Source organism: Myxine glutinosa, chromosome 11 (assembly GCF_964187855.1).
Source record: "Myxine glutinosa chromosome 11, kmMyxGlut1.1, whole genome shotgun sequence".
Taxonomy (NCBI): domain Eukaryota; kingdom Metazoa; phylum Chordata; class Myxini; order Myxiniformes; family Myxinidae; genus Myxine; species Myxine glutinosa.
This window is the reverse complement of record NC_136271.1, coordinates 102,867,396-102,894,795: the sequence shown is the minus strand read 5'-3', so window position 1 is coordinate 102,894,795 and position 27,400 is coordinate 102,867,396. Positions and strand designations below refer to the sequence as shown.

General features: G+C 44.1%; 1 protein-coding gene across 1 annotated transcript in view; it reads left to right on the top strand.

Annotated features, from left to right (window-relative positions):
- The window catches only part of LOC137436297 (voltage-dependent calcium channel subunit alpha-2/delta-2-like), a 208,918-nt gene that overhangs the window by 120,290 nt on the left and 61,228 nt on the right, over nt 1-27,400 (top strand). Inside the window, exons 17-20 of the mRNA XM_078786300.1 lie at nt 8,428-8,508; nt 11,030-11,044; nt 18,098-18,102; nt 25,434-25,494. Coding sequence (XP_078642426.1) covers nt 8,428-8,508; nt 11,030-11,044; nt 18,098-18,102; nt 25,434-25,494 — 162 coding nt within the window. The remainder of the gene's footprint in view (nt 1-8,427; nt 8,509-11,029; nt 11,045-18,097; nt 18,103-25,433; nt 25,495-27,400) is intronic.

The window sequence follows — 27,400 nt, the reverse complement described above, 5'->3', positions numbered from 1 at the left end:
GGTATTGATCTGTGCTGAACACCACATCTCCTGTCTTACTGATGATGTCAAAGACCTTGGAACAGATCTGGCTGAAGTTGTTAGGAATGTCTTTTAGATAGTAGAAGGTGGCATTTCCGTCATACACTGTCAGGGTGACCCTTGCCTGTGGTACAGTGATGTCAGTACAGTCCTTGGTCAGGAGCTGGAATGCCTTTGCCTTGTCTGTCTTTGCTAGGTACCCATCTCCGGTCGCCAAGCTGTATGGTACTGGAGTTAATGGGTATGACATCAGTTCCTTTAGGTCAAGTTGTAGCCCTTGATTTTGCGATTTCAGCAAAAGCTGAAATGCAACGTTTCCCTGGTGCTTGAACTGGGTGACTTTGTTCTTTGAAGTCTTGGTCTTGGAACTTTTGTTCATGTTGTTCAGAGTTTTGAGATTGAGTCGTTTTACTGGTTCAAAAAAATCTTCGCCAGTTTTCAGTCGGACCTCAACAAATTTATCATGAGCTTGTTGACCGATGGCTTCAGCCTTCAGAACATCTGCAGCAACATCATCAGAGGCTGCACCGCCTGACGATAGAATCAACAGCTGGTCCTTTGTGTCTACCGTGAATGGATTCAGGAAACTGCATACCGCATCCATGGTCTTCTTCACCAACCTCTCTCCTTTTCTCACCTCTCTGGGACGTACATCACGATGCTTAGTGTCCTGTCCGCTGTCTGTCATGTGAGCCATACCAAGACATGCATCAACGTAGAGAGACCTTTCGTGAAGGGTGCGGACCCACCTCTGATATGCCTGGTAATTGGTGAGTAGTCCAGATATACCCGCACCAGCACCACCATGAGACTTTGCATGTCTCATGAAGGTTTCCTCCATTGTCTTGTCAACAGCACAGCGATTCCCAGGGATAAAGGAGCGAGCAACACTGATTGCTCCTCGTCGAATGAGGGTCAAAGCTCCCGGGTGCGAGCTATCTACGTTGGCTAAGAAGATGGAGAAATACGACAAATACCTGGCGTAGTTTTGGCCACCGAAGCTGAAGAAGAGGGGAGTCATACCGTTGATGGACGCAACATACAAGACAAAGTTGTTAGTCTTTACAGCTTCAAGGAGTGAGAGGACTAGACGTACATGGTCCATGTACGACACCCAGAGCTCAGCAGTTTTCCCCAATCGTCCCTTTGCTACACTCTGTCGAAATGTATCATAGTTATCTATGACCTTCATGATGAGTTCATCCGTCGAGACAGCTTCTAAGGTCATTTGACTGGGGGATTCAACAAGATCTTGCAGTCTTCTAGTTGAGTCGTCAGGGAGGGACGCGAACAGGTCATCAGCATTAGTTTCGTTGAGGTATTCCGCCAAGAGAAGCCTCTCCAAGCATTCCAGCATAAGTTTATGACAGTGTAACGCTCTGTCATAATTCTTTCCCGACATCACACCTGTGATAGATCCACTACCGATCAATCCTGCTTCCAGGAGGATATCTGACAGACCAGACCCAGCCATCTTCTTACCCATCATTTTCATGTAAGCACAAACAAGGTGGAAGGTGCCTATTAGAATGATGTGACTTTCGTACTTGTCGGGGGAGTTCCATACTAGGGGGAATACCTTCATGCATACCCCCAAATCGAATGTGGTAATGACATAAGGCTGGCCAACTTCTCTGGTGGCCTCTTCATCATATGCGGAGACTGTGGGGGTTGTGCAAGGCGTCTTTCTTTGACCTCCTGCAGCTTGGCCAATTTCTTCTCAGAATTTTTGAGTCCAGATAACAAGTGCAACTCTCCATAGCTCAGTCCCTTTACATGAGTTATGCACACAATGGGTGGTTGTTCACTCTCACGTGTACGTTTCGCTCGCGCCGGATGTTCCATATTAGCGTTGTTACTTCACCTGCAAAACACATCAAAATATTGGTAAGTACCAAGCTGAATAATTATTATAAATTGCATCTTAATTATAAAAAATATCTTATATTGCATACTTAACTATGTAAAAAAAGGTGTTTAACTTAACTAATTGACTCGTTCTGTCGCTGTAAGAGACACTTAAATAACATAATTGTACAATCTGATGATCTCAATTTACGCAGGATACAAACATGGAAGGATCTGCATGCCATTTTCGTCAAAATTCCTGCAATAAACTACAGTGATACATCAATACAACAATATATTAAGTAACACATATTAACAATACATAGATTTTGTCATGTGTCCAACATATATGTACATGATATACGTGGCAGCATTTGTAAATTGACAAATGCAGCATCGCCTACAATATCACCCCATACCGGTAGTATCTTTGACACGCTGTATAAAAAAGAGAATTGAAGCTATGGGGATGTATCTGGTATCAAATTAAAGCTGATATACAGGAGAAAGCCAATAAAATATATATGTAAGCATATCAGGTGTAATGTGTTCATATTATGTGTGTAAGATGAAATAGTACGGTCGATACCGAATTATGTTACGTTAAAGTGGGGTACTGCTATTCAGCACTAGTTATGACCATTAAGGTACCATTATAAGTAATGTGTCAATATTCTATGATGATCAGTAGATGAACAGCTTTCTTTTGGTATATAACTTTTTATTCTGAGTTAATATTAGCAGGCACAAATACCAAAAGAACACGTGTGTCGAATATGGCGCAACGCGGATTTAAAAATATGCTGTTTTGAGGGTACCATCCAATATAGGTACCAAATGGGTAGTGAGTCCAAGTTTATTTACTGTTACCAGTTGATTTCCACCCCAGGACACCCCAATGGTTCAGAAAAACCCAGGGTCGGAGAGTTGTGGGGGGGGGGGGTGCAGATGGACCATACCTGGCCCGGAGCCTATATATCGTTTAAAATTTTAAAAGCCTTCAATTTCTGATATTTTGCCTTTTCATTTGGGCCTCCCAATTGAAGCCCCACCCATAGGGCGGGTACCGTTGCTAGTCGAAATAATTTACCATTTTATAAATCGAAACCAGATGTTCAGCCTCGACACCATTTTCCTTCAATTTGCGCACAATGTAAAGTCGTCGTGAAGCGTTCCTAACGAGACGATGTACTTGTTGATCCCACTTGAGACTATTCTGGATGATAACACCGAGGAGTTTGTGAGAGTGGGACATCTTCAATGTCCAGGTGAACAGCAGATGGTGAATTGTGAAGAAATTTAATCTGTATAAATTTACACTTCACTGGCTTCACCTTCATATCGTGATCATGACACCGATCAGGAAGAGAATCAATTCGAGACTGTAAATGTGAACACTGTCACTGTGGTATAAGTCGTTTCCACTGAATAGCTTCATGTTGGCTTCGCTATGGCATTTCTAACGCTAATTAAATTGATTTGTTGGCACAAAGTCAAACTGAGTATGCCCTGGGAGTGGTCCTAACGAAGCTTTATTGTTGTAGTGTGCAGGTGTGCACATGCGGTGAATGCGTGTAGTGTGCATTGTAGGTTGGGGACCTGGTACTCCAGTCGTTTTGCCCTTCACTGCTGAAAATCTGATGATGGTCGGTTTTTTAATGTGTGCACTTCAATTCCCCTGTTAACCCCCCACCAGACACATTTCCTGAGTCCTGTTCATTGCTATCGGTTACCCTAAGGCAGATTTCCATCAATCTCACTCAGTCTCTCAATATCTGCTTCTGTTTGTCCTATTTAATGCCACGTCTGACATTTCAGCTGCCTTGTCTGGCCCTTAGGACACTTCAAGACATATTATCTTGTGATAATCAAAAGGCAGTACTGCACTCAAGTGCCAGGAAGTATATCATCAAACTACCTGATACAACACGACTTGTACGAGCTTGCTTTTCTATGAATGTTTTATACAATTTTCATTTCACTGGTGTGAAAATTCTTCGAGGCGATGGGATGTTATAGTATTTACCGGTTAATATTGTCAGAGTGAACTATTATGGATTGGATTATTTAATAAAATATTAATCTGTAGTTACGTAGGATCAATGGTGTAATGACAATGACATGATGCCTAAGCCGGATAAATGAAGAATAATGTGGATATCATTTGTGCACAACCCACTACCCTCTCCTTAACTAGCAAATCAATAGTGTTTCCTTGGAAACCGTTTCGTTTATGAAGCGTCTCATTGTCGTCATGCAGGACAATCTGAAGTGGAATCATCAGGTTGAGCACATGGTTAGCTATGCCTCTAGATGTTTGTCCTTCATGTGTAAGCTCAACAAAAATGGTGTGAAAGTTGGAGATTTCGTAATTAATGATTTACAAGATGGACATTTGCCCTATATTAGAAGTTTTTGGGTTTTTTTGTATACAAGATCGAGGCTCGTGTAAGAGCTAACATTAATCACAAAAAAAAATAAACTGACACATAAAACATATAATAAAGGGAGCGGGAGACAAGATGGGGAGAGAGAGGGAAGCGCACAAGTACAACAGCAGAGAACAGGGACAACGGAAGATCTGTGGGAGGGAGAGGGCTTAGTGGGAGGAGGCATGCGAAGGGGAGGAGTGGGGGGGGGGGGGGGAGTGGAAGAGGTATAAAACACATGGACACTGCTAGGACTTTCAGGAAAGAAGTTGGTATTTCAAAAAAGTGGATCTAGGGTGAAATTAACGGGGGTAGAAAAGTTGTTGAAGTTGGACCTCCTGTGTGTAATGTATAATATGTGTGTATAATATGTCTTAGCTTGTGCTCCATCTAAGACATGGCTCATTGTAAAGAACTCTCCATGTGGAATAACATCTGTTAATAATGTTGTCATAGGTGTCCCTATTATGACGTCATAATTTGACAAGTACAAAACTTCATCCGATCAAGATGAAATTTATTGAGCTTAATCTAGGAATCAATTGGTGGAGAAAAAAAAATGATGACGTCATCGATCACGTGGTTCGGCCGCCATATTTGTTTTAACACAAAAGCCTTAAAAACCACTGAAAATACATCCTGGCGAGCATGTGCAATCTCTGATTGCTCTTTCTGGTTAATGTTGGTTTATATAATGCAACCTTCACATACACGGATTATTCTTACGAGTCCTTACGGATCGCCAACTCGTAGTCAATCACAAGCATCCGTAAATAACTCGCTGGTATCCGTAGATAACTCGTCACAACTCGCAACAACTTTTGACATGTCAAAAATCATCTTCCGTTATTTACGGATGCTTGCGATTGACTACGAGTTGGCGATCCGTAAGGACTCGTAAGAATAATCCGTGTATGTGAAGGCACCCTAAGGTAGAGACTCCACATACGTGAGGATTACGATCCAGGAAAGCGACGTGTACAAGGAATTTGTGTACAGTGTATTGAACTGAAGGGCTTATGGGAAAAAGGGGGTTATTGGTCAAAGCTTTGTGATGGCCATTAATAAACATCCTTAATTTATTTTATTGAGCATTTTTGTCCCCCGTCGCACCGCGGAGCGAAAGGGGGACTATGGCTTTCCCCTCCGTCCGTGTGTCCGTCCGTGCGGGCATGCCTGCGTGCGTAAGCGAAGGACCGCATTCGAATTTGGTGTGTGAGTGCAATCCACGTCCAAATCCAAGATGGCCGCCGCCATGTATGTCTGATGCCATGTATGTCTGAACCTTGTGAGCTGAATATCTTGAAAAATAAGCGAAGTACCAACTTCTAATCTGGTGTGTGGGTGTATCTAGGCACAAGGAAGAACGCTATTGAAAATTGGGTCGCCACGTCAAATTCCAAGATGGCCGCCGCCATGTATGTCTGAACCTTGTGAGATGAATATCTTAAAAAATAAGCGAAGTACTGTTACGGATTCTGGATTTATGTGAATTACTATTCAGGTCATTTCTTATTAATGTTTATTTATTAAAGGTTGTTGTGGTTAAATGGTTAGAAGCGCTCCTGATAACAGGAGACCGGAAACGGGATGGTGAACCGGAGAAGAAGAAAAAGACAAGGTCGAGAGAGAAGCGGCCATCTTGATCCTCGACCAGCTCCGACGCGAGCCGAGTCGATCTTTATCTGCTTTGGAACGCTGCGTTTGAAAAGCCCGTCTGGCGAGAGGAGTTACCTGCGCGGGGTGATTGCCTGTTACGTGTCAGGTTGCCGTGGGTTCCTGGAAGGAACCAAGCGTCCGGCACTGTTCGCCTCGACGCATCCGAGGGCGTGTACGGGTCGCACCTTGGGCCTCGCGCGCTTTGCGAGCCGTTCACAGCCCAGAGGCCGCAATCACGGGCTCCGACCTCGGTGGCTTGCCGAGGAGGTGTGCGCTGCAGCAGCTGTTCCCGGTACGTGATGTGCACGTTTGGAGCACGTCAGCCAGGGGTCCGTTCAACCGCCCGTGTGCGGAGAAGTCGACCTTCACCTTGGTCTGGAGGGGCCCAGAGACATTGTGAGGGACAGTGACTATTGAGGGTGTCGTGAGTGGGGAAAGGGGGGAAATATATGAGATGGCCATCTTAGTCATATTGTTGATTGATTGTTGATTGTTGTTGATTGATTGGGAATATATTATTGATGAATCCGGATCCTTGGTGTGGGGTTTCTTATTGATGGGAATTCATATTGATTGCGTTACGAAAGCGTATAAATCATATATCTTTCTGGTGGGGTTCCTCTCACGGTCCGGGGGTCACCGAGACCAGGTAGTCACCGGGAGGACCACGTAACAGTACCAACGTCTAATTTGGTGTGTGGATGTATCTCGGCATAAGGAAGAATGCTATTGAAAATTGGGTCGCCACGTCAAATTCCAAGATGGCCGCCACCACATATATGTCTGAACCTTGTGAGCGAAATATCATATCATAGCATGTTTTCTGCGTCTTACACTTTGTCAACTCACATCACTTCCCCGACGGGGGACCTAGGCGTAACGCTTGTTTCAGCTTGTTATCGTTTGTTGCATCATTTTTCTTTGAGGTCTTTCTGTACCTCCCTTTAGGGCTTCATGATGTTCTCCAGCTCCCTTTTCAACCGCAAGCTCCTCTGCAGTTACTCGGCCTGCACACAGCCAGAGATCCGCACAAGCTGATTCGTTTGGTCTTATTCCTCTTCCTACACCTTATTACTGTATTTTGCTTCTCATGGCTTTCCTCTTTATCTTTATACTTTTTATTACCTACACTACATAAGGTGGACTAATAACAGCACTATTGATCACTAAGAAAAACACTAATGATCACTGGGTAAAATGAGCACTGGGAACTAATATAGTAATAAAATAAGATCAACATGGTAGTGTTCACTGTGCGAGTGACGACGATAGGACTAATAAAACAGATCAACACGGTGTTTACAGGAGAAGGAGAAAAAAATGTCTGGTATCATTGACGGGGGCAAGCGGGGGAAGTTGTTTTCTTTCTTTTGCATAAATTTGCGTTTGATTGAAGTACATGTCGTGTAAGATGAAATGTAGTGTCAATTATTATGTCACGTTTGGTCATATTCACATGACCAGAAGTCATGTATATGGAGGCTAGACTGTATATGTATTTTTACGGCTTGGCCCACAGGGCAATGCCGTCTAGAATAGTGTTTCTCTGTCCGTATGTCCCCACAAATGTACACCAATCAGAGCTGAGGATCTGGTCACATGACAGGGGTACGTGTTGTTGTTGACAGGGGTACGTAACCATTACAGTTGCATATCTTCCTCAAAGGAAATATAATAACCTTCTGTGGAATGTTTTGGGGCCCCAGCAGGTGTCGTAAGGTTGGGAGAAGGTTTCAGAAATTCCTCAATACAAATGCCAAATGCCATTTTGAAATGCCATCGCACGGACCTTGCTCCCGAATCCGGAAGTGAACAGATGATAACGGTTCGCTGGTTTCATAATATATCGATACAATCGTGATTTAACATTATATTTTGATATATTAATACTATAGTATTCATTTGTGATTGGAATGATGAATGATGTTGCTTGGAATGAAAATACAGAGAATGTGCTGTAAATGTCAGACGTTCGACTGAAGGTGGCACAGGAATGTGGAATTTATTGGTTCATCGTTTGCCATTCGCTGTTGTTTTTTTTACCAAGTCATTCACGAACCTGCTGTCCATGCCTGAAGTGAAAACAATTTAAGACTTGCATTATTTGCTAACTGCTAACTGGGATCCCCACCCAGGTCATACTATCCTCTTCAACTAAAGTATCAAACAAGCCTGGCTGCACCGTTATTAGACTATCGGTCTTGTTTGTCAGTTAGCCCTTGTAAACTTCAATATTCTTAGTCATTCGATATCCAATACTTCAATATTCAAGTTATCCCTTAAATATTCTTAGTCATTGGACTTTTTGTTTGGTGTTTGTTGATAAATACAAAATTCTGATTATTATTATCATTCTCCAGCCACAGATTAAAGATTAGTCATTGTTGGCATCATGTGGGTCAATGTGGTGAGATTTGGAGGTACTTGCCTAATTTAATTGCTCTCCCTGCCAACCTGCCCGAACCCACAGTCTGGCACTGGTGCTGCCGGCATACCCCTCGTCCTATCTTCAGGCACGTCTTACTGACCAGATACTGCAAGTGCGCTGTAAGTACATGATACCCACCAATCAGGGCTAATGATCCTGCGTCAGCATGCTGTGGGTGTGTATATATATATATATGTAGATAGATAGATAGATAGATAGATAGATGGATATAGATAGATATATATATAAAATGTAGTGATGTAGTGATGACTCCATTTACATCTCGCTGTCTGACAACAAGGACCAACTTCTATCCACTCATCCCAACTCTCTCTTCATTTGTGGCGACTTCAACTATCATCATGCCAGCTGGGTGGGTGGGGGTACCTCTCTCACCAGCCATGGCATCTCAACAAAGGACTTCTGTGACCAACTGGGACTGACACAATCTGTCAATTTCCTGACCCGGATCTCAGTCAACGGTACATCATCTCTTCAAGACTTAGTTATGACTAACATCCCTGCAAATGTCTGCTGTTCTTCTTCTGCTCCAATCGGTTCATCTGACTTTAAGATGTCTCTAGGTGCAAAAACAGATCCTTGCAACTATAGACCAATCGACGACCAACTATAGACCAAGCTTGGGAACAGCTGTTTTAAAGACCTGGAGGGAGGAGTGGGATTGAAGAGAGTGAGGGAGTTTGTTCCAGAGGAGGGAGAAAAGAGGAATGAAGGAGTGAAGGTGAGCAGAGAGTCTTGATTTTGGCAGTTTCACCAGAAGAGGGTTGCTGGCAGATCTTGTGTGTCCTGCAGGAATATTTAGGGGACGGAGCACAGACAGAGCAGGGGATCAAAGCCGGAAAGGAGTCGATGGAAGACAGAAACACCACCTACCTGCCTGCGGTGAGAGAGGAAAAGGCCCTCAGAATCAGCTTCATCCTGGGAGATTCCAATGAATTTGAATGCTTTGGTTTCACAGCGTGAAGCCGAGCTAGGTCGCACAAGATCTGCCAGCCACCCTCTGATGGTTAAACTGCCGAAATCTCGGCTCTCTGCTCACCTTCACTCTTTCATTCCTCTTTTCTCCCGCCTCTGGAACAAACTCCCACACTCACTTCAATCACACTCCTCCCTCCAGGTCTTCAAAACAGCTGTTCACCACCATCTCTTATCTTCCCCCATCCAAAACCTTGATCTTTTCTACCACCACTAATTCACCCCAGATCCACCTTGTTTGAAATTCCAACTTCTTTCCTGGAAGTCTTGGCAGTGTCCATATGTTTTATACCTCTCCCACCCCCCCCTCCTTCCCATGTCTCCCCCCCAAAGCCCTCTCCCTCCCACAGTTCTCTCGATGTCTCCATGTCTCTCGGTCCCTGCTCTCAAATGTTGTGTTTGTGTCCTTCCCCCTCTCTCCCCATCTTGTCTACCGCTCCCGATGTTATTTGTTTTGTGTGTCTGTTTGTCTTTCTGTGTGATTAATGTTCACTCTTTCACGAGCCTCGATCTTGTATACAAAAAAAAAAGAAAAAAAAAGGTGTGAGGCAGGAGCACCAGCCCAGAGGGAAGAGCAGTATTCCATTGAGCTCTAGATGATGGACCCAGATTGCGTATATCATATTCCCGTCGGGAAGCGACTCATTGTTACCCGGCAATGCCAGGTACTTTTGCTAGTATATATATATACTAGCGGGGTCACCCGTGGGAATCCCACGGGCATGGATGTGTGTGACATTTCGACATATTGAGTTATATGCTGCACATTCATTTTTACAAAATGGTTACTGGCAAGTCATCAGATCCAGAAATGGTGTGATGAACACAATTTATTTATTTCACATAATATGTGACCCCTCACTCCTCTCCACCTGACACTCTCCTGTCTCCACCTGACACTCTCCTGTCTCCACCTGACACTCTCCTCTCTCCACCTAGCACTCCTCTCCTCTCCAAACCCTCACATCCCTCTCCTTTCCAATCCCTCACCTCTCCAATCCCTCACACTCCTCTCCTCTCCAATCCTTCACACGCCTCTCCAATCGCGCCTCACACTCCTCTCCAATCGCGCCTCACACTCCTCTCCAATCGCGCCTCACACTCCTCTCCAATCGTGCCTCACACTCCTCTCCAATCGTGCCTCACACTCCCCTCCAATCACTCCTCTCCAATCGTGCCTCACACTCCTCTCCAATCACGCCTCACACTCCTCTCCAATCGTGCCTCACACTCCTCTCCAATCGCGCCTCACACTCCTCTCCAATCGCGCCTCACTCGCCTCTCCAATCGGCTTTCCCCGTCTCGTTTCTCTCCTTTTTCTCCCGTCTCGTTCTTTTTCTTGCTCCAAATTGGCCCGTCGGAATCGGAAATCGGCCCGTCTCGCCCGTTGGCCCGTCGGAATCGGAAATCGGCCCGTCTTGCTTTTGTGCTTGTGCGTAAATAAATTGTGTTCATGACACCATTTCTGGTGTTGGGCTAGCGGCTAGGGTGCCGGCTTAGGATCCTGGGTTCGAATCTCGGTCGATCGCCGAATTAATGCCAGGGGGGTTGACTCAGCCTGTCATCCTTCCGAGGTCGGCTAATTGAGTACCAGTTCACTGGTAATTCCCTGTTTGTCGTTGAAGGCGGCAAAAAGGGTTGGCGTCAGGAAGGGCATCCGGCCGTAAAACATTGCTTCAAAAAGGGGACAAAAAAACAACAACTACCACGGTCCCCGAAAAGGCCAACCCCCGCTTTGCGGGGAAAAATGGCCTCTAAACGGTGGTTTTTACACCATTTCTGGATCTGATGACTTGCCAGTAACCATTTTGTAAAAATGAATGTGCAGCATCTAACTCAATATGTCGAAATGTCACACACATCCATGCCCGTGGGATTCCCACGGGTGACCCCGCAAGTTTGCATTGACGTTCGTCGATGGACTCGTTCGCCCGTCTCATTCGTTTTCTTGCTGCATCCTGTTCAAGTCTGCGTTCTTCATCGATCGTCTCATTCATTTTGGAAATAGAAGTTTCCACGCAGCGCATGAATTGTCACGATCCTCAAGAGGAATTTGTCTCGTAATCATCAAATGATAAATGGCAAGTAAATTATATTGTGGAAAATTAAAGATTTCAAATAAACCTATTTAAAGTGTATTCGCACATAACTAATTTTAAAAAACGAAGAAATATCTCTCGGTAATTTCCTGAAACATATTTTACTTCCGGCTAATAATGTTGAATTAAATAAAAACGAAGAAATATATGTCGGCATCATTGTTGACGTTTTTGTGACGACTGTCATCAAACGAAAAAGTAATATATCTTAACGGAAAAGCAAAAGCGAATTTTTAATATATATCGACACGTTGCCGTCGGTGTCATGTTGGGCGGTGTATGATACACCATGACGCGATTTTTAAAAATAAATCTCTGCATTTTCCCGCGTGTGTGGAATGTTCTAAATTATTGCTGACACCGAGTCCAAAACCATCGATAAAAATGAAATCATATGGTGAGTTAGATTGGAGATAAAGGCGTGAGAGAGACTCAATGGCCTTGAAGTTGAAGTTACAGGCGTTTGAGAATTCATTTCGTTCTATAAACGGCAACTTTCTTTGGATTTCCTTCCCGTTTTTTTTCAACCGAGTCGAAAACTATGTTAGCGACTGTGAAAAATGAAATGATATATCGAATTTTTAATATGTATCGACACGTTGCCGTCGGTGTCATGTTAGGCGGTGTATGATACACCATGACGCGATTTTAAAAAATATATCTGCATTTTCCCGCGTGTGTGGAATGTTCTCAATTATTGCTGACACCGACTCTAAAACCATCGATAAAAATGAAATCATATGGTGAGTTAGATTGGAGATAAAGGCGTGAGAGAGACTCAATGGCCTTGAAGTTACAGGCATTTGAGAATTCATTTCGTTCTATAAACGGCAACTTTCATCGGATTTTCTTCTCGTTTTTTTTCAACCGAGTCTAAAACTATGTTAGCGACTGTGAAAAATGAAATGATATATCGAATTTAAAATAGATATCGACACATTGCCGTCGGTGTCATGTTGGGCGGTGTATGATACACCATGACGCGATTTTAAAAAATATATCTCTGCATTTTCCCGCGTGTGTGGAATGTTTGTGGAAAATTAAAGATTTCAAATAAACCTATTTAAAGTGTATGCGCACATAACTAATAAAAAAAACGAAGAAATATCTCGGTAATTTCCTGAAACATATTTTACTTCCGGCTAATATGTTGAATGAAATAAAAACGAAGAAATATATGTCGGCATCATTGTTGACGTTTTTGTGACGACTATCATCAAACGAAATAGTAATATATCATAACGGAAAAGCAAAAGCGAATTTTTAATATATATCGACACATTGCCGGCGGTGTCATGTTGGGCGGTGTATGATACACCATGACGCGATTTTAAAAAATATATCTCTGCATTTTCCCGCGTGTGTGGATTGTTCTCAATTATTGCTGACACCGAGTCTAAAAGTAAAACCATCGATAAAAATGAAATCATATGGTGAGTTAGATTGGAGATAAAGGCGTGAGAGAGACTCAATGGCCTTGAAGTTACAGGCCTTTGAGAATTTATTTCGTTCTATAAACGGCAACTTTCATCGGATTTTCTTCCCGTTTTTTTTCAACCGAGTCTAAAACTATGTTAGCGACTGTGAAAAATGAAATGATTTATCGAATTTGATTTGAAATAAAACTGGGGGAGAGCAAGACACCACGGGCCTACAAAACAGGACTCAAAGCTATGCGAGTTAATAAAATGGTGGATATTTGTTTATAGCCACTCCCAGAATGGGTGGAGCTATGGGTGGAGCTACTCTGCAAACCGAGTAAGCCACACCCCGGACAGACACCCAACAGATAGACAGACAGACAGACAGAATCATCTACGGCTATTATAATATAGACTAGTGGGGTCACCCATGGGAATCCCACGGGCATGGACGTGTGTGACATTTTGACATATTGAGTTAGATGCTGCACCTGCACATTCAGTTTCACAAAATGGTTACTGGCAATTTATCAGATGCACAAATGATGTAATCTACACAATGTATTTACTTCTGATAGCATGTGAATGCATGTGCGTGCACACCCACACACACATACACACACAAACACACGTACACCCACACGGCCACACACATATATATACACACACATACATACACACACATTCACACACATACACCCAGACACGTACACCCACACACATATATACACACACATACATACACACACACACACACACACGTACACATGTACACACACATATACACATCTCGTTTTTTCATTTCTGTTCCTCACAATTTTGTCTCTCTCTTATTCACAGACACACACACACACACACACACACACACACACACACACACACACACACACACACACACACACGTACACATACACACACACATGTACACATACACACACACACGTACACATACACACACACGTACACCCACACACACAGACACACATACACACACATATATATACACACACATACATACATACACACACACACACACACACAGATATATGCTGCTCTACGTTCATTACCCATGTCTCGCTCCCATAAATTATAACACTTCTCACACATGCAGCATACACCTTTCCCTTCAGCTTCAACGACACTCCCCTCCTCATCAGCACGCCACTCAGTTCCCGAAACTTCTTCCATGCACATCTCACTCTAGCAACCGTTGCCGAGTCTGATCCACCTTCTCCATTCAGCATGTCTCCGAGGTAGCAAAATGTTTTCACACCTTTCAGCTTCACGCCGTCTCCAAGATCCAACTCAACATTTCCTCCATCTGCAGCTCCCTCTGTGCACACCTTACATTTGAATGTAGCTGCCACACTGGTTAATGACCCTCTCAGACCACTACATTTTTGATGAACCCACTCAATGCACATTGTACATTGAATGGAGTTCACTCCGACACCCTTCCTGCACACAGCACAGGGCCACTTCCCAGTTCTTTCCACCCCACCACATGCTTTACCACTTGCCATCACCTTCGATATTCACCTTCAGACCTTTTGTCTCCATACATTCCTTCCACTTGCTCATCTTTTCCTTCAGTCCATCCATACTTTCCGCAATCAACACCAGATCATCTGCATACAACAACTCCCACGGTAAACCCTCCTTTACGTTCTGAGCCAGCACCTTCATCACAGCTACAAATAGTAGTGGACTTAGTACCGACCCCTGATGCACTCCCACCTTCACCTCAAACTCACCACTGTTCCCGTCCTTCGTCCTTACAGCTGTGCGCGCTCTTTTGTACATTGCCATCACGACTCTGATCAACCATTCCTCCACTCCTAACTTCCTCAATGCCCATGTCAATACTTTGCGTGGAACCCTATCGAATGCTTTCTCCAGATCAACAAACCCAAGAAACAACTTCTTCCTCTTCTCCATGTACTTCTCCTGCAACTGCCTCACAATGAAAAGCACGTCTGTTGTTCCTCTTCCTGGCATAAATCCAAACTGCATTTCGTCGATCTTCACTTTCTTCCTTATCCTCCTCTCCAACACCCTTTCCAATACCTTCATTCCATGCTCCAATAACTTTATCGCTCGGTACGAGCCACACTCCAGAGAGTCACCTTTCCCCTTGTATAGAGGGATGAGGGTACTCAGTTCCCAAGCCACTGGAATGCAGCCTTCTTTCACCACCAGATTACAGATCTCTGTCATTCTCTTCACACCCCAACTTCCTTCTGCCCTCAACATATCTCCCACAACTCCTGTCGGCCCTCCCGCTTTTCTACTCTTCATTGCTTTTATCGCTTCCTCAACTTCCTTCTCAGTTATCTTCTCTGCCGGTCCTAAAACTGGGTTACTCTCGATGTTGCCATCCCATTCATTCTCTGTATTCAACAGCATTTCCATATATCTTTTCCATCTTCCTTTAATTCCATCTGGGTCGACAACGATTTGTCCCACTTCATCCTTCAAGCAACTCACCCCCATCACATCACACCTCTCTTTCGCTATCTGTTTTGCAATGCTGAATACCGCTCTCTGACCCTCTTCCGAATCCAAGCGTTCTCCGAACATTTTCCTACATGCCTCCTGCGCCTTTGCTTCCTCTTTCTTTGCAGCCCTCTTGGCTGCCTTATAACTTTCATGCTGTGCTGTTTCTGCTCCCGTACCCTTCGCCTTCTGCCACTCATTGAACTTCTTCCTCTTCTCGTCAATCCTCTTTCCAACTTCATCATCCCACCACCATGTTTCCGAGTGCCTCGGTGGTCCTTTTGTCCATCCACATACCTCACCAACGGCTCCCAACAGACTAGCTTTCATTGACATCCAAGCACTTTCAAGCTCAACCACATCATCCTCTACCCTACTCAGCCTCTCTTTTAATGCCTCCCTTACTGTCACCTCTTTCAACCTCCACACCTTCATTCTCGGTTGGTACTTCACCCGCCGAGCTCTCCTCGCACCTTTCACCCTTATGTCGCAGACAACCAAGTGGTGCTGTGAAACAGCCTCCTCCCCCGGGATCACCTTTGTGTCCCGGAGGTGCCCCCTATCTCGCCTACGCACCATCAGGTAGTCAACGGTTGTCGTCGACCCACCTGACGTGTATGTAACAAGCTTATTATCCCCTTTCTGGAACTGAGTATTACAAATCAGCTCCATCAGCAAACTCCAAAATCCTTTCACCTTCTCCATTTCTCACACCATATCCGTAACCCCCATGAACTCCCTCAAAACCATCCATACTCCTTCCCACATGTCCATTTAGGTCTCCTCCTACCACAACAACTTCCTCATCTTTCACGTTTTCCATCAGCTTCTCTATCGCACACCAGAACTTGTCCTTCTCTTCATCGCTCCGACCAACCTGCGGAGCATATCCCGAGATGACATTCACCAAGAGTTTTCCAATCATCATTTTCACCATCATCAACCTATCACTCACTCCAGTCACACTCACCACACTGTCTACAAACTCCTCAGAAAACAGGACACCAACACCATTCACGCACTCCAGGCACCCTTGCCACATAATCTTGTATTTCTGTCCCTGCCTACCCTTCACCATTCTCACACCACTTCCCTTCCATCTCGTCTCTTGCACACAACATATGTCCACTCTTCTTCTGACCAATACTTCCACCACTTCTCCTGATCTCCCTGTCATTGTCCCTACATTCCATGTCCCAAACCTCAGAAACCGATCTCCACTTCGGGCTGTACCCTGCCCATATGTAGTTGTAATTGTCATGGTTCGCTTTTTGAGGCAATGTTTTTATGGCCGGATGCCCTTCCTGACGCCAACCCTGTTAGTCGTCTCTTTCGACACGCAGGGATACGGTGTACCTATTCTAATCCAGGGTACACACTGGGAAACGTTTAAAACATGTAAATTCTGGGGGGAGGGGGAGAGGGGGGGCGGCGTCAGCATCACGGCTGCGGTTTAAACATATTTAAATAATATTTAAACAAAACCATGAAAAATAATCTGGGAAAAGTCTCTAAGTGAGGACATGGATTTGAGAAAGAAGGAGCAGAGGTGGAAGAAAAACGAGATATAGGGGGCGGGACACAAGTCGAGACGAGGAGGAGAGCGAACAAGCACGTGTCCGGGAGGAGAGAAAGAATTAATAAAGAAATTTTTTTTGCTTTTTTTTTGTTTATTTGTTTGTTTTGTTTTTAGAACGTTGGACAAAGAGTAAGATGTTCGTGAGAGGTAGGGGGGAGAAAAGAAAATCAAAGAAACAAGCAAATACCATGAAGGAAAGAACTTACATTCACAAAATACTGACGGGGGGGAGGGAGCCTGGAGAGACCAGGCCGCGCAAGAGGTGCGAACAAAAAACGACTAATTACACACAAATTTGCAATAATTACAAAACCAAAACTAAATAGAAACACACAATAACACATACACAATAAAATAACCAGTGGAAATTTGACAAAGACACGAATGGGAAAATACTCAAACTTTAATGTCGTGGAGAGATCGAAGCAAGCCTCCTCGCTCGAGGGACCGGAAGCGGAAGCGGACCACAATTTCCTCTCAAAAAAAAAAAAGGTTGAAATTTACAAAAGTATTTGGCCTCCACAATTCGTTATTTCACTGTTAATATTACAGAACCTTTGTTTTTGATTCAGAACTTAATATATCCTTTTAAATCAGAAAATAAAACGAAATGCCATTGACAAAATTATTGACACCCTCAACTTAATATTTGGTAGCACAGACTTTGGACAAAATGACTGCAGTCAAGCGCTTCCTATAGCCATGAATGAGCTTCCTACACCACTCTACTGGCAGTTTGGCCCATTCTTCTTGTGCAAACTGCTCCAGCTCTCCCAGATTTGAAGGGTGCCTTCTCCCAACTCCTGTTTTCAGAACTCCTCACAGGTGTTCAATGGGAGTTAGATCTGGACTCATTGCTGGCCACTTCAGAACAGTCCAGTGTTTTGTCTTGAACCATTCCTGGGTGCTTTTTGAAGTGTGTTTGGGATCATTGTCCTGCTGCACGACCCATGACCTTCGACGGAGACCCAGCTTTGTGACACTTGGTTGAACATTGCGATCCAAAATGCCTTGGTAAACTCCTGATTTCATGATGCCATGCACACATTCAAGGCACCCAGTGCCAGAGGCTGCACAGCAACCCCAAAACATCACTGAACCTCCTCCATGTTTGACTGTAGGGAAGGTGTTATTTTCTTTGAAGGCTTCATTTTGTTTTCTGTAAACACAGAGATGATGTGCTTTACCAAAAAGCTCTAATTTGGTCTCATCTGTCCACAGGACATTCTCCCAGAAGAATTTGGGCTTGTTCAGGTGTGTTTTGGCAAACTCCAGTTGGGCTTTCTCAGCAGTGGGGTCCTCCTGGGTCTCCTACCATAGAACCCCCTTTCATTGAGTTGGAGACGGATGGTGTGAGTTGAAACTGTCGTACCTTGTGTCTGAAGGTCATCTTGAATCAGTTTGGCAGTTGATTGAGGTGCTTTCTCCACCATTCAAACAATCCTTCACTGCAATCTTCGATCAAGTTTTCTCTTGTGGCCACGTACAGGGAGGTTGGCTGTAGTGCCATGGGCCTTAAACTTCCTGATAACACTCCGTACGCTGGACACAGGAACATCAAGGTCTCAGGAGATGGACTTGTAGCCTTGAGATTGTCCGTGCTTGGCTATAATCTTGTGTCTGACCTCCTCAGACAATTCTCTGGTTTTCTTTCTTTTCTCCATGCCCATTGCGGTACACACAGTGATGCAAAACAGCAGAATGACTAATTTCTCTATTCAAACTGGATGAATGAGTGATTTTTATATTGCAGGCATTTGCAAATCACCACAAGTGAGTTCAATTCCAAAGTAAAGGCTTGAAATCACCTGCTTGAAATCTAATTATTTCTAGCAACTTCTAAAAGGTGCCAATAATATTGTCTGGGCCATTTTAGGATTTCTGTGTGGAATAAACTAACATTTAGTAATCTTTTCAGCTTTTTTTGTTTTGTTCGACTGCAAACCAAAGAAATAGAGATGTGGATAACAAAAGATTTTTTAATATCAACAATACTCTGGAAGAAATGGTGCATTGCTTCAAAAAAGTGCAAGGGTGCCAATATTTTTTGACACGACTGGAGATGGCTGGATCCTGTGGTTATTCGCCAGAATTGAGAGAGAAGGCCAACCCCATGATTAAGCAGATTAAATAGCCGTCACTCGAAACTGCAATACCATCTCTACCCAGCTACCATCACATGTGCATGGGTAATTTGAGCAGTGAATCAACACCTATGTTGGCCTGCCAGTGATCCTTCTCACCGGGCCACCACCCCACACCAACCCTCCCCCTCCACTGGGGTGGGACATCAACACAGCAAGGAGACAGCATGGATACAATGGTGGGACGCGACACAGTATGACCACAGACACAAATGGCGTTCTGGGAAAGTACGAATAGGGACGATCCTGTAACATACAGGGCATGAAGTCAGCCAGTGATGGTGGGACAAAACATTTGTCACCCATTTTGTTGGTGGTGTCTGAGTGTGCCTGTGTGGTGACTGTGCTGTGTCATGCTGTCTCCGTGCTGTGTCGTGTCCTTGCTGTGCCGTGCTCGTGCTGTCATGCCCGTGCTGTGCCCATCTTGTGTACGTGCTGTGTCCGTGCTGTGTCATGTCCATGTTGTGTCCATGCTGTGTCGTGGCCTTTCTGTGTCGTGCCTATGCTGTGCGGTGTTTGTCTTGTGTCCGTGTTGTGTCTGTGTGGTATCCGTGCTGTGTCCGTGGTGTGTTGTGTCCATGCTATGTCGTCTGCGCTGTGTCCGTGCTTTGTCATACAATATCATGCTGTGTCATGTCCATGCTGTGTCACGTCCACGGATGTGTCATGCTGTGTCACGTCCACGGATGTGTCATGCTGTGTCATGCCATATTTCTTCTGGAGTAATATAACTGATTTTTCAATTAATACGAAATTCTCTGATAAACTGTCAATTGAAAGGAAACACAAAACCTACCAATCTGTAGTGAATATGTGACTGGCATTTTCATCTACAATACTAACTTAGCATCTTCACTAACACCATCTTCTTCTGAATCGCTCACATGAGGCTCAAAACGATACGGCTCCACAATTCCCCCCAAAGTGTTTCCATCACTAATTTTGTCTCCATTGGTTTCTTCAAAATCCCACTGATCAATTTCATACTGAGAATCTTCAGAGTTGCTTATGATGATGGAATCAGTATCAGAATCTGAGCTCCAAATGCACTGTTTATCTTTGTAAACCGCCAATGGGATCAAGTTGGGTTATGAGTGTGACGTCACTGGCGAAATCGAAAATCGACATTGCAAGGCTTTTTTCGGGACTTTGTGATTGGCAAAAAAAAAAAAAAAAAATTCTTTCAAACTAGACCGTGATTAATGTTTTTCAGAAAGAAAAAAAAATTCGTTTGGGTTCCCCTTTAAGGAATAGAAGGAAGACGAGTATGGAATGGACAACGGAACTGGCAAAAGGCTCCGGCGTCGTCGTCCATCCATCAACAGTATGAAGGTCACTTTTGAAATCAGAACTTAAATGATGTGTTGCGGTAAGAAAACATGTGTTAAGAAAGGGAAGCAAGACTAAAAGGCTGAAATATTCACAAAAACACAAAAGTTGGACTATTGAATGATTTCAGTGATTTGGATCAAATTTAAGACTGTATGTGAGAAGCCAAAAACCTGAAACTTATAAAGAGCCTTTCTTGAAGCCAACACGTGAGCACGGAGGTTCAATTCAGGTTTGGAGGTGCAAATCCTCACTAGGTGTTGCAAAATTGCCGGGAAAATGACTGCAGCAAGGTACAAACAAATTTTAATCCACCATGCTATCCCCAGTGGTATAGCTTGGTGTTGGCTTAGCGGTTAGGGTGCCGGCTTGGGATCCAAGGATCCTGGGTTTGAATCCCGGTCGATCGCTGAATTAGCGCCAGGGGGGTTGACTCAGCCTGTCATTCTTCCGAGGTCGGCAAATTGAGCACCAGTTCACTGGTAATTCCATGTTTGTCGCAAGAGGCGACTAACAGGGTTGGTGGCAGGAAGGGCATCCGGCCATAAAGGCCAACCCCTGCTCTGTGGGGAAAAATGGCCTCTAAAGGTGGTTCTATGCTATCCCCAGTGGTACAACACTGATTGGTCCAAAATTCACCTAACGGGGGCCAAAATTCATCTTATGGGGGAGATGTCTTATGAGGGCGGAGTTGCAGTTCAATAATTTATAATTAATGCCATGTTTGCCTCTGCCACCGAAGGTTGATGGAGGTTATGTTTTCACCCTTGTCTGTTTGTCTGTTTGTAAACAAAATATCTCAAAAAGTTGTGGGCAGATTTAAACCAAATTTGGCAGAGATGTAGCGCAAGTCACACGGACGAAATGATTAGATTTTGGTGAAGATCCGGATTCGGATCCGGCTACTAGAATTTTAAAGTGATTCTTCACCATTGGGAGATCGGGCCAAAAACTATATATAGCAAGATATCTCAAAAAGTTGTGGATGGATGTGAACGAAATTTGGTGGACCGGTTGTGTGTGTGACAAGGAAGAATCGATTCGATTTTGGTGAAGATCTGAATATGAATCCAGATCCGGCCTATCAGTGGGATACAAGACATAAACTGTTCAGACTGGCGGAGGTATGCGCTCTACCAAGTGCCATCCTAGTTGTTTCTGTAATAAATAACTGTTCTCTGGTTATAAACGCTGAACCGCCAAACAGCAAATTATGGACAACATGCGAGAACACAATTGGTGAGTATTTGGAGGAATACCTCCGGAGCTTTTATCCTCCACCCGAATGTCAGCATGTTTTATGACGGTGCGTCCTCTCCCGGCACTGCCCCCAAAATGCCAGTTTTTCGTTTTCCGGTATCAACCCCAAACTAGAAACCTCACCCACTGCCAACTCTATACTATCCTGTTTCCTCGAATTGTAAAGTGGTTTCTATTGTCCAGCTTTGAAAGGTACATTGTGTTTACAATGATTGCACAGCGGCCTTGCATCAGTTATTTGTCACAATTCATTAAACATCCCTGATAGACTTGACCCATACTGAACCACTTCCTTTCCCTTGGGATTTGCTTTTTGGGATGGTTTACTGCAGAGTTTCATTATTTGAAAACCCTCGATATAAGAGACAATGTGTTGAGGGTCCAGCTTGTTACATTGGTACCCACAATCATCTCTCTTGCGTCAACATTGATACTTCTCTTTCCTCCGGTGATCTAAGGCTCATGGAGGAGCTCGTACATAGACACAGACAAGGCAAGGATACTAGGAGACATCATGTGTACTTTTCCATAAACTACAAAGACATTAGTAGGTAATGGACAAATCAATATGGGAAATTGCATTTGAACCTGGGATCCTAACATCATGAGTTATGTGCTCGGAAAGGGAAACACCGAACAGGCCAATCCAAAGCATCTCTCAAGCATCTTATGTACATATTCTGGATACTATTGTACTTCAGGTGACGTCACATTATATTTTGCATGTCTTAAATTGTGATGAGCCATTAACTCCATCAAATCTACATATGATGTTTTTTTAAATTTATAGTTGACATCCTGTATTGTAAATGATTATGGAAACAGAAGTAAACTGCAGATAAAATTCAAATAAAACATGATAGAATCATATTTCATGTGTAAAAATGAAATGATCCCGACTAACCGACTAACCGATGAAATACCGACTTCTTTCCTGGAAGTCCGAGCAGTGTCCATGTGTTTTTTACCTCTTCCACTCCCCCCCCCCCCCCCCCACTCCTCCCCTTCCCACGCCTCCTCCCCCCAAGCCCTCTCCCTCCCACAGATCTCCCGATGTCCCTGCTCTCAAATGTTGTACTTGTGTGCTTCCCCATCTTGTCTCCCGCTCCCTTTATTATATGTTTTGTGTGTCTGTTTTTAACTCAACTGGACTATGTCCAGCTGTTTTTGTCGACACCCAGTGTCCGTCTGTCGTCTGTCTGTCTGTCTGTCTGTCTGTCGTCTGTAAACAATTCGACATCTATGCTCCTAAAGTCACAAATATTGATTAAATTTGATGAAACTTGTTATGCAGCATCTTTAAGACATAAACTAGTTTGGGATTGCATTTGGGCGTTGCACGCCCAAAAATGGGCGCGGCAGGGTGGCCATATTGAAAATCCATTTTTGTCATATTTTTAGCACATATAAACTATATAGTTTGTGGTTCTATTATGCATATTCTAACCATATTGATATAGACCAGTTGAGTTCAGGTTCCCTGGAACCTCTCTAGTTTTTTTCTGTGATTGATGTTAGCTCTTACACGAGCCTGGATTTTGTATCCAAAAGAAAAAAAAATCCATATTATAGTCACGTATTGTTATTGCACACCGTGAATGGTTGTCACGCAAACAATCAGGATATTCCGCACCTGTAGATGAACTATCAAAGTATAGGTGGTGCTATAATTGTCGTGTGGTGAATACCACAACTCCTGCAAATTAGGAATGATCACATGACAAGTGTATATATGTTACTCCATGCAGCAATTTGCAGCCTGACTTCACGTTTGAGCAGGAGCTGCATGTAGGATTCTGAGGTGGCCGGTGGATATACGCGAAACTGGTCCTGTACTGAACTGATAAACAAGCTGTCGGGAATAAAAACCCCAAACTCTCGCACAATTATGTGAAGTACCTCAGTATGTTTTCTACATGACATAGCTGAATGACAAAGCTGAAAGTATGGATGTGACAGTGCCTTCAGGAAGTATTCACACCCCTTGGTTGTTTTCACATTTTGTTGTGTTACAGCCTGAATTCAAAATGGAATTAAATTGAGATTTTTTTCTCACTGATCTACACATAATGCCCCAAAATGTCAAAGTGGAATTTCTTTTTTAGAATTCTTCACAAAATAATTAAAAATGAAAAGATGAAATATCTTGAGTCAATAAGTATTCAACCCCTTTGCTTTGATGCTCCAAATTGAGCTCAGGTGAATCCAATTTCCTTTGATCATCCTTGAGACGTCTCTACAATTTTAATGGAGTGCACCTGTGTCCAATTCAATTCATTGGACATGATTTAGATGGAAACGCACCTTTCTACATCAGGTCCCACAGTTGACAGTGCATGTCAGAGGAGGCATAGATCTGGGGAAGGGTATAAAACAATTTCTAGAGTGTTTAAAGTTCCCAAGAGCACAGTGAGCTCCATCATTAGGAAATGGAAAGAATATCAAACTACCCACATTCTTCCCAGAGCTGGCCGTCCAACTGAGCACCCGGGAAAGAAGGACCTTGGTCAAGGAGGTGACCAAGAACCCGATGACCACTTTGACAGAAAAACTACAGAGTTCATCGGCTAAGATGGGAGAACCTGCTGGAAGGACAACAGTCTCCGCAGCACTTTACAAATCTAGACATTATGGGAAAGTGGCCAGACGGAAGTCACTCCTGAGAAAAAGGCACATGACAGCACACCTTGAGTTTGTAAAAAGGCACGTGAAAGAAGGAGAGGATGAGGCAAAAGATTGTGTGATCTGATGAGACTAAAATTGAACTCTTTGGCCTGAATACAAAGCGCTATGTCCAGGGGAAATTGAGTCCAGCTCATCGCCAATCTAACACCATCCATGCCGTGAAACATGGTGGTGGCAGCATCATGCTATGGGGATGCTTCTCAGTGGCAGGGTCTCGGAGATTGGTAAGGATAAAGAGAACCATGAATGGAGTCAAATACAGGCAAATTCTTGAGGAGAACCTGCTTCAGAGTGCACAATACCTTAGACTTTGTTGAAGTACTTATGTGTATCAGATATTTCTGTATTTAATATTTAATTATTTCGTAAAAAAAGAAAATCCACTTTGACGGTATGGGTATAATGTGTAGGTCAGTGACAAAAAATCTCAATTTAATAATTTTAAATTCATGCTGTAACACAAAAAATGTGATAGAAAGTCAAGGGGTGTAAATACTTTCTGAAGGCACTGTAACGTTTCTTCAAGAACTGTAAGATACACATTACCACAAAGTCTTCTGAATGGATGTGTAGCTACTAGAAAACCTTTGTTGAGGGGACGCAAACAATATACTTAAATAAATAAAAGCCAGTTCATTTTTGGACTATGTCTGCATGTAAGTATGGACGGACTGCCTTCACCCCATTGGTTGGACAGCTGGCTTGACTCCACCCACAATTGCAACCTGAAATATATTCCCACCTTTTTGTGAAAGCGCATAGGTCTCAGGCCTCTGGTGGCAGCTCATAGCCCAGTGCAATTGTAATTATCTGACTAAATATAACCATCAAGTATAATATATGTACATAAGCAGTAGGCATGTTTTTCCTTCATGTATGTAACCATGCTGGTATTTGTGTTACTTCCGGGAATGATCACGGCAGCGGTCTGTGGCCTATACACCACCCAAATAAAGGGATGATCAATTTGTGTAATAAATGAAGGTTTTTTGGTTTTCTTCTGTTATTTGCTAATAGGGCCTGCCTTTTCTGTTAACAGACCTAGAACAGCTCCTTCCAACTGCAGGCGAGGATCTGGGTCGAGTATTTATTGCTCCACGGTATGATGAACATATTCATTTACCTCCTCAAATCTCAGCTTATCCTATGCATTATAAATGTAGTCCTTCCCCAGGCCCACATGCATGGGCCACGTGCTTATAAATATCTTCGAAGAAATGGACTCATGTTCCACACATAGAACTTTCGTTCCTCTTACTTTTACCATAGCCATAAATCCTGTTGTTCTTCCGGAACCATTTTGTTACGGGCAACCATGACGACTCATGAGAATTTATGCTGGAGAGCTCACTACTTAATCGCACATAATTATTGGATTGTTGCTGTAAAGTTTTCTTGATTACCTGATGCTTTGGAATGGACCCGTCATATTGTTTGCAAAACCAAAAAGGTTTCCTGTGTATATAATAATACACTTGTCAATCTGTCTGTCCCTCTGTCAATCTGTCTGTCAGTCTGTCTGTCATTCTGTCAGTCTGTCTGTCACGACGTGAGTCTGTCTATCACTACGTCAGTCTGTCTGTCACTATGTCAGTCTGTCTGTTACTCCGTCAGTCTGTCTGTCTGTCACTCCGTCAGTCTGTCTCTCCCTCTCAGTCTGTCTCTCCCTCTCAGTCTGTCTCTCACTCCGTCACTTTGTGAGTCTGTCTCTCTTTCAGTCTGTCTCTACATCACTCCATCAGTCTGTCTCTCCATCACTCCGGCAGTCTGTCCCTCCATCACTCCATCAGTCTGTCCCTCCATCACTCCATCAGTCTGTCTCTACATCACTCCATCAGTCTGTCCCTCCATCACTCCATCAGTCTGTCTCTCCATCACTCCATCAGTCTGTCTCTCCATCACTCCATCAGTCTGTCTCTCCATCAGTCTGTCTCTCCATCACTCTGTCAGTCTGTCTCTCCATCACTCCGTCAGTCTGTCCCTCCATCACTCCGGCAGTCTGTCCCTCCATCACTCCATCAGTCTGTCTCTCCATCACTCCGTCAGTCTGTCTCTCCATCACACTGTCAGTCTGTCTCTCCATCACTCCGTCAGTCTGTCTCTCCATCAGTCCATCAGTCTGTCCCTCCATCACTCCGGCAGTCTGTCCCTCCATCACTCCATCAGTCTGTCCCTCCATCACTCCATCAGTCTGTCTCTCCATCACTCCGGCAGTCTGTCCCTCCATCACTCCATCAGTCTGTCCCTCCATCACTCCATCAGTCTGTCTCTCCATCACTCCGTCAGTCTGTCTCTCCATCACTCCGTCAGTCTGTCTCTCCATCACTCCGGCAGTCTGTCCCTCCATCACTCCATCAGTCTGTCCCTCCATCACTCCATCAGTCTGTCTCTACATCACTCCATCAGTCTGTCCCTCCATCACTCCATCAGTCTGTCTCTCCATCACTCCATCAGTCTGTCTCTCCATCACTCCATCAGTCTGTCTCTCCATCAGTCTGTCTCTCCATCACTCCGTCAGTCTGTCTCTCCATCGCTCCGTCAGTCTGTCTCTTCATCACTCCGTCAGTCTGTCTCTCCATCACTCCGTCAGTCTGTCTCTCCATCACTCCGTCAGTCTGTCTCTCCATCACACTGTCAGTCTGTCTCTCCATCACTCTGTCAGTCTGTCTCTCCATCACTTCGTCAGTCTGTCTCTCCATCACTCTGTCAGTCTGTCTGTCCCTCCATCACTCCATCAGTCTGTCCCTCCATCACTCCATCAGTCTGTCTCTCCATCACTCCATCAGTCTGTCTCTCCATCACTCCATCAGTCTGTCTCTCCCTCCATCACTCCATCAGTCTGTCTGTCACTCCATCAGTCTGTCTGTCACTCCATCTGTCTGTCCCTCCATCACTCCATCAGTCTGTCCCTCCATCACTCCATCAGTCTGTCTCTCCGTCACTCCATCAGTCTGTCTCTCTGTCACCCCGTCAGTCTGTCCCTCCATCACTCCATCAGTCTGTCTC